An 8,921-nucleotide genomic window follows, 5' to 3' on the forward strand; every position below is an offset into this window, starting at 1 on the left:
AGAATCTGAAATTTAAATTTCCTTAATATCTAACTCTGGATCTCTAGAGTACAGAAAAGTTAAAAAAAAACAAAACAACATAGATGAGACACCAGAAATGCTGTGCCTATCTAAAAAAAATTGTCTTTGCCTGAATTGATTTGGCTTAAGGGATTCAAAAATCTATTGTCTATCTTGTCAATTTTACCTCTATCACATATCTTGCATCTATCCAAGTACAAACTCCTCTTCAGAACTGTTCTCAAAACCTAAATTTCCCCACTTCTCTTCAATCCATTGTCCATTAGCACAGAGGTGCTAATATAATCTTCTGACCATGTCATCTCCTTAACTAAAAAATCTTCAGTGGTTCCCTACTAACTCTAAAATACAAACAATTTAACTTGATATCCCTTCAAAATCAGGCTCTATCACAGGACTATTGCAACATTAATTCCCTTCATGAATTCTACATTCTAACCAAAATGCCCTGCCTGCTTTTCCCTGTCAGTATTTCATGACTCTTTCTCTCAGATGTTAGTGTTCACTCCCTCTTTGAATTAATACCTTAACTTATTTGTGTACATGGTTGATATACCCATTCGAAAGCAAGTTTCTAGGGAGCAGAAACATCTTCATTCAATCACTGGACCAAATACAGTGCTTTTACACAGAGCAGTTTACTTATTGAGCTGAAAAGTTTTATGATAACCAAAAACTCATCTGCTTTTTTCTATCCATCTCTTCTGTTTATTTCTTCACCAACTTTAACTTATCTTTGCAATCCATGCTTTAGCTAATCCATGAAATTCATATGAGGTTTCTTCCAAGCTTATGAACAAACAAGATTTCTTTCTGATTATACTAATATTACTTACTCAACTGGCCTTAATGATTAGTGTTAACAGTTCTCAGTAATGAAAGAGGCATCTTCTGGAATAGTTGAAAATAATATGCCAGCCAAGATTACTTAAAATGTTTACTGTTAAGTTTAAATTAAATTTGCTTTTAACTCTACTAAAAATTACAGTGTTGTATTAAAAGAGGGAGAGAGAAAAGAAGGATTTTCTGGTATTCCTTTTGGTGATTCTACTTCAGAGTAAAAAATATGCTGAAGACATTCTTCAAGAGCTTCTATTATCAACTTTTATCATACTGGACACTTTTGAAGCCCTGTGTTCTCTGCTACCAATGCTAAGGACAAAATAATCTTTATGCCTCTCAAATCTTTTACTCATTTTTAAACTAAAATTGTACAGGCAAATACATTTCAATTAAAGTCCTCCAGAATTCTGGATAACAGATTATTAATGTTCCAGTTTACTTGAAAAGAAAAACAAAAAAATCCCCCCCTTTCAGTAAGACACAATCTGCCTTTACTTGCCCAAATGTAAGATGAATTTGACTGGCCCATGGAATATTAGCTATGTGAACTAATATTACTTCCTGGTCTTTAAGCAAATGCAATACCTTATTTCAAACCTTAGGAGCTCACCATCAACAACTACTACCCATTTTCCTATTGCCCAACACATTAAAGCCACAAGAATAGGTTCTTTCAGTCAGTATGTACTAATGAAAATCCCTCAGGAACGTGATAACGTGGTGCCCATATCCCCACAAGGGGTCTTGGGCTAACACACTGTTTTTGCACCATGAAAGGCCTGAATGGCCCAACCTCTAGAGTGCTTCTGGGTCATATAGTCATAATTAGCAATCCAGAACAAATACCGAGCCCTCTTCCCCAAATGTTAGCATAGGAGGCAAGATTTATTCTTTCAGAGAGGATGGAAACAAGAGCAACGAGTGAGAAGGCAAGGGAATAGACCTCCCACTCCTAAACCAACCCACTACTGCTTCATGAATGCAGCCAAGACTGCCCAAACTATCCCCGCTCCCTAACCCTGAGCCATCCAAAAAATAAAGAGGGGCAAGCAGACCCTACAGCCCTGCCCTCGCTCCGAGGGGAGAGCCCTCAAAGGCCTTCCTCTCTGAAGAGGGGAGCTGAAGCACCGCACGCAGGACTTCTCAGTGAAGCCGAAGGAAGAGTCAGGACAACCGCCTCAGGGGTCAGCAGAAGGGCTCCAGAAAGCATTTCGAGGGCGGCCCGAGACACCAGTTGCTCCGCAGCCTCCTCCCATCCCTCGGTGTCTGAGACAGGTTTTCCTGTGTCCCCCGGAAGAGAAGAGGGCGCAGGGAAGGGAGTAAAGACAGCCGGGTGCTGGGGCCATGCCTCCCCTTCCCCAAATCCTCCTAGGAAAGATCACTCAGTCCAAAACCCCAGCGCAGGCCTCACGGCCCAAACGTGAAGCCGCGGTCTCGCGTACCCGGCGTCGCCGAGCTCCCCCTCGCCGCCTCCGGATAACACCACTCCGGCGGCGGCCCTGGGCTCGGGTCCGGGAGACCAAGTCCGGGTCTGTGCGAGCTGGGGGTGTCCTGAGGAGCAGAGGCTCCGGCGGGGCGCAGGAAGCTAGGCGGCGCGGTGCCGGGGCTAGGGGACCGGGGGAGAGGGGAAAAGGGGCCCATGCGGCCGCTGCCCCGCCGCCCGCCACCCGCGCTCCGGCCCTCGCCGCCCCCTCCCCGCCGCGGTGCGCGCAGAGCGGCGCGGCCCCCCGGGATACTTACGTTGCTCTGGGGGTCGATGGCCTGCAGCAGCCGGTCCCTGATCTGCTGCGGGGAGGCCGGAGCCGCTGTCATTGCCTGAGCGAGGCGGGGGGGGCAGCCGGGCCGGCGGGCTGGCGGGCGGGCAGGCTGAGGGGGGACCGGGGACCGGGCGGGGGGTCACTCACTCGCCAGCCTCCGGGAGCGGAGCCGCATGTTCCCCGCGGGGGGACGGGGGGGAGCCGGAGCCACCGCCGCCGCCTGAGCTGCCCGAGCCGCCGCCGCCGCCTGAGGAGCCGCCACCGCCAGGAAGGAGCCTCCTCCACAGCAGCCGCCGCCGCCGCCGCCACCGCCGCCGCCGCCGCCGCTGCCTCGAGAACCAAACTCCAGTGAGCTGCCCCCGCGCCAGGCACTCTGGGTAACCCGCGCCGCACGCAGCGCCGGCGCCACGCTGAGGAGATTGGGAGGTGGGGGGGGGAAGAGACGAAGGCAGGGAGGGAGGGTGGGGAAGGGAGGGGAGAGAGGAGAGCAAGGGCAGGGGGAAGCGTGCGCGCCCCCTATGGCCCGGACACGCGCAGGGCGGTGCAGGGCCGCCTGTCCCGGAAGAAGCCTCCTTCTCCCTCCCCCACCTTACCCCGCCCCGCGCCGTTCTGGGCCGCAAAAGAAACCCTACGCATGCGCAAGTGTAGTACCAAAAATTACCTCCTCCCACTTCCCCGCCCCCTTCTCCCCCCAACACGTCTCCTCAGTCTTGCAGTCCGAGACTGGGTGGGACGGACGTTGAAAGGCGGTTAGACCAGCGAGTAGGCCGTTGGTTGTGGACCTGAGAGGGGCGGGGCAACGGCTGGGAAAGGAGTAGAGCCCTTCAGCTGGTGAGGTAACTAGGAGTAGGAGAGGGGAACACGGACGAGGACTCGGGGGAGGCTCCGCCCCACTGATAAGGGGCTGCCCGAGTCTGAGGCGCCTCGGCTGGCCCCTAGAGGCGTCCTTCCCGCTTCTCATGCCCCGCCCACTGCAGGCCCTAAGGCGCATGTGCAACCGGAGCCGAGGGGGCGGATCGACCCTGAGGAACTGTGGCGACGACGGCTGCTGCGGCTGCAGGGGCAGCGGCAGCGGCAGCGGCAACGGCAACGGCAACGGCAACGGCAACGGCAACTGGGAGGTTGGAGGTTGGAGGTTGGAGGTTGGAGGAAAAAAGGAAGCAGGCTACTTAGCGGGGAGGCAGGTCCGGGGAAGCTGAGCTTCCCACTCTGCCCCTCACCGGCCAGCCTCTATAGCAAATTCTTGGCGGCAGCCGAGGAGGCCAGGGCAACCCGGGCTGGGCTGAGCTAAGCCGCTGAGGCGCAGGTTCGGCCCAAGGCGGGGCCTCTGGCTTTAAAGGCCCTTAGGCTTGGCCGCCCACTTGTGTGAACGGCAGCCTTGCTCCGCTCTCCCCCAGCCGGGCCTCTGATCTAGGGGTGAGCTCGCTTCCGGGCCCCACGTCCCGCGGTTATTGCCCAGATGTCTTGTCGGACAGGGGGCAGGCTTAGCTTGTCTGCTGGGCAGCCCGCCAACGGTGGCTCTTTACTGCCCTTGGAATAAAGGTGAGGCTCCTGGGCTCGGCCTCCCTCGGCGCCTGCCCCCGACCTACCTCTGTGGACTGCACTCTCCTCTGCGACAGCCAGACTGGGCTGTTAAATTGTTGCCCATCTCCTCCCACTTGGATGCATTCTATCTAACACGCCACTGACTGCCCGAAGAGCACTTCCTCCTGGCTTTCAACCTCAACAGGGCTTGGGTCAGGGCTACCTCCTACTTGCCATACTGTGGAGGACTCTCGGAGTCTCCAGTGTCTTATTTCAATACATCTGTTTTTCTTAGTAGACTATAAATTTGTTTAAAAGTCGCTACTACCCTTTTTCATCTAGTTTTTCTGACACCTTTTACATAATAGGTGCACAATAAAGTTTTGTTAAGTCTGAAATTCTGGGAAACCAAACGGAATTCATTACCTATTACTCTTGTTTTTTAGAGCACTCAAAATCCTTTCGTAGCTCTAAAATAAAATAAATACCTTACGTACCACTTAAGGCCTCCTATAATCTGGTTCCCACCTACCTTTACAACTCATACTCACCACACATTTCAGCCCGATTTGTACTACTATTATCAGAACCCATCTTTATCTTGTGTTCAATTAAGCCAATAGTCCTCCATGTTCACTGATCTCCATCTCTTAGAAACCTTACCTCTTCAGGCTCTACCCCAGGGATCACCCTAATATCCTCAATTGTTATTATTCTTAAAATTAGACCGTTGTACACAGTAACAGCAATATTATAATGATAATCAACATGAAAGACTTGTTTACTCTGAAGAGAATAATTCCAAAGGCCTCTGGTTAAAAAATGTTTCCACTTTCAAAGAAAGAACTGATCAACTCCGCAGAATGAAGCATAATTTCTTTCACATTATTTTTCCCGTTTTTTTTTTTTCAAATTTCATAACATGGCTAATGTGGAAATTTGTTTTGCATGACTTCATCTGTATAATGTACTTCTTGCCTACTTAAAGGGTAAGGAAGAAAAAGGAAGGAGAGAATTAGAACTAAAAATGAAAAATTTTTAAATTGTAATTAAAAAAGAAATTTAGTATTCTTTTAACTCAGTTTTCCTTTCTATATGTATTTCAGTCCCTGTTGTATCCTTCAAATAGGGTGTAAATTTTTTAAGGTCAGGCACTTTGACATGTGTTATCCACAGAAACTTAATATAGTATCTTACACATTTTAGACAAATTTATATTAAGAAAAAAATGAAAAGAAACAATTCTCATAACCCATAATAATGTACCACTTTAATGTATAAAAGCATATTTTTCAAATGGGTTTTAATCATCCTATTTAAAGCGCCATTGTAATTTTTTATATCCTCTTAAAAACAATATGTTAAAGCTGAGACTCCAACATACCCCTCCCTAGCTTTATTTTTAATACTTGTGCTGTTTCACCTACTCCGTGCATTAATCATCACTCTCCACTTATCTTATCTGTATCTTATACCCTTGTGTATGAAAGCCCTCTTACAGGAAACAACTCCCTCTGCATCTCTACTTGTCAAAAAATCTTTCAAGGAGTGACTCCAATGGTAACTCCAAGAAACTTTCCCTGGTCCCTTTTCTTCTTTTTTTCTCAAACCTTTAATCCTCCTATGACCTCTCCTGTATTATATTCAGCCTTGTAATATCTTGATTATAGATATATAAGTATTATCAAATTATCAGCTCTTCAAAGACATATGACTGAATTCATAAGTCCTTAGCATCTAACACAGTTAGTTGGTATGCATTTTATAAAATATTGACATAAATATCATCATATTTAGAAGTTCCATTAACATTCATTTTGAGAATCTAGGACTAGTCAGTATTGAAATCAAGAGAAATCTCAACTCTCCTCTTCCAGGGCTTTGTTAGTATAGTGGGAAACAGCTTGATGCATTCTGAACTTCCATTTCTGGAAATACTAACAATTTGTTTTTAAAAATAAGACCACAGTATGGAATCCAAAGGAGACTACTGATGAGTACTATGTGTTAAAAGGGATCTCTCTGTGGCATACCCATTAGTTTACTTATTGTACTTCTGGAGCATTTTTAGTTGCTAAAAAGCATTTTCTTCATATGTTGTTATGGGTCTCAAACTTTTGTATTAAAGTTCTAAAATAAAATAGATAATATGCATAAATGTTAATGCTTTTTTGACTGATTATCCTAGTTTTCCCATTGGAAAGTATAATGTTATAGGGAAACTGGCCATTTGTGGATAGGAATTATCTAACAAGACAAATTAGGTTAAACAAGCCCTGTCCTTGTAGTCTCTAAATTTCTTAAACTGTTTGTTTTTTGTTTGGTTTGGTTTTTTATCTTGAGCCCACATAGAAGTGAAAAGTAATTTAAGGTATGCATTTTTTTTAAAGGTAAGAAATATAAAACCATCTAGTTTTTAATCTGAAGATAGAACATTGACCATTATAGTATCAATAATATTTTTTTAATACCTTCTTTATGCAGAGGTTCTTCAGGTTTTCTCTGATCTAGAGTAACAGCTAAAAGAAAAAAGTGAAAAAGAAAAAATCATTTGAACAGGGTGAAAAATGGTTAGAATAAATAGAAATAGGAAAAAAAAAACAATTGAGGAAAAGAAGGTAAGTCTACTGCAGGTACGTTTGTCACACCCTGTGCTTCACTTGCACTGTTTCATAAATTATTAGTGCCCTTTAACGTATTATGTAAGTTCTCTTCTGAACAGGAAAATCATTAGACTAGGGTAGAAATTCTACCAAGGCCCATATCAGTTGGAGCCAAAACAATTTTACTTTTCATCAACGGGATTTATTCAAACAATGGGGCTGGGGGGTGAGGGGGAGAGTTCTCTCTTATTTTTCTAACCCATAATAAATAATAATTGGAAGAAACTAGCTAAAGAGCCAACCTTAGAATCAGAAGACAGTTTCAGGTATGGCCTCTTGACATATTGTGGTTGAAGGCCATTGGCAAATACCTCAACTTCTCAGTGCCCTGACCCTAAATTATATAAGAATGGCCAGTGACAAAAAGGAGTTTACACTTTGGAATTTGCCTACACAAGTGAAATCAGAAGCCCACGACCAAAAAAGAATTACTTTTTTCCCCCAATAAACTCTCAAGTTTCCAAAATGTTAATATCTTCAAATTTTCTTCTAATGTGTTTCATATTATGTTTCTGGCATTTATTTGAAATCATTTATACATATGTGTGTGTATGTGTGTGTGTGTGTGTAATATATGTAATATGAATGCCCTTTGGTACAATGGAAATGGCATTGGATGTGGAATCATAGGACCAAGTCCTTATTCTTTCTTACTTCTGTGACTAGATAAATCACTGAAATGTCACTAAGTATGACTTTCCTTTACAAAGATGGAAGGATTGGATTAAGATCCTTTCAATACTAATCCAAGGATTTTTTTTTAAACAACCAAAGTTTACCTTCTTATATGAGAATAAGGGTGAATAGACCTGATTTCATTGCAGGGGGTGCTGGAACCACTCCTACCCCACACAGATGGTTTAGGGCTTAATTTATTGTTTTGTGGATTGGATTCAAGGTGATGAATCAAATACTCCTAAAGCATATTAAACTTTAAAGTATGTAGTGCAATTTCAGAGAGCTAGTTATTAGACATTTCCCAATATATATTACTGGGTAATAAGGATCTCCCAGATGAGGAAAGTTGCTCTATTCTTACTAGGACTTAGAGTCTTAATTGCTAAGAGCTTTTAAGCTAAGTGACTTGCCCAGGATTACTGAGCTCTTATGTGTCAGAGGGATAATTTGGGTCTAACTTAGTTCACTTCTATTCATTACACTACACTGCTCCTCTTTGTCTGAAAATGGACAAAATAATTCATATATAAGCTGTAAAGAAATGTAATTGGAGGAAGAGGTCTAGACACAGAGAACCCCGGGACAACCTTCTCCATGTTGAAGACCTGGGAAGTTTGCTTCTGGGAGAATCATAATGAAGGAAGTGCCTGAAGCATGCACAGACATTCTGTAACTGGTTCCAGTTGGCTAACCAGGTATTTAAAGAAGAAACTTTTAGATTGTCTTCAGAGGGATTCCAAAAGGTTGTCAACTTCAGTTGTGGTCTCTCCGCCTCTGTATTCTTTAGAAAAACTCTTTAATCTGTGAAGGGAATTCAACCTTGTGAATTCAAAAGGTCTACAAGGCTACTCTTGACATCTCAGCTTTCTAAAATGTGGCTTTGCAACTAACAGAGCATTTATTCCTCCAAGATATAAGGTAAGTTGAGCCTCCCTCTTCATTCCAATTTTCCAGCATTACAATTTGCAGACAACGTAAGCATTGATGCCTCAGGCAACAACCTTTGGGAGTAATTTTTAGCACTCAACCCAGTGATAGCTGAGATAAAGGCTCATCCAGTGGTCCTGCCAAATCAGGATATATAGTGCAAGAGAGAGTGTCACTCCCAGGTGCTAAAAGGAAGAAATGTACATTTATTCTTGCTATGCTTTAAAATAAATATCCTTTTGAAAAAAGCTAATTTGAAATAATTAAAAACTAAGTGGCTAAATGGAACTGAGAGTGCTAGTCAATGGCCCCCTAACAGATGGGGTAACACAACTAGAGGAAGCTCAAGTCAAGAGCAGACAAAAAAGATACCATAATCATTCTGGGGACCCTAGTACCTTGAGGAAATATAGCCAATCTGAGAGTGAAGAACCAAAGAATACATACCATCAATAATTATTACTCTTCTCAAGGACAATAAAATGTATTTGAAGGACACCAAGAATTT

General features: G+C 44.1%; 1 protein-coding gene across 1 annotated transcript in view; it reads right to left on the reverse strand.

Annotated features, from left to right (window-relative positions):
- The window catches only part of MED26 (mediator complex subunit 26), a 113,770-nt gene extending 110,852 nt beyond the window's left edge, over window positions 1–2,918 (reverse strand). Inside the window, exon 1 of the mRNA XM_051972091.1 lies at window positions 2,605–2,918. Coding sequence (XP_051828051.1) covers window positions 2,605–2,676 — 72 coding nt within the window. The 5' untranslated portion in view covers window positions 2,677–2,918. The remainder of the gene's footprint in view (window positions 1–2,604) is intronic.
- Between the last annotated feature and the right edge of the window lie 6,003 nt (window positions 2,919–8,921).

The sequence above is a fragment of the Antechinus flavipes genome, chromosome 1, assembly GCF_016432865.1.
Source record: "Antechinus flavipes isolate AdamAnt ecotype Samford, QLD, Australia chromosome 1, AdamAnt_v2, whole genome shotgun sequence".
In the NCBI taxonomy this organism is placed as follows: domain Eukaryota; kingdom Metazoa; phylum Chordata; class Mammalia; order Dasyuromorphia; family Dasyuridae; genus Antechinus; species Antechinus flavipes.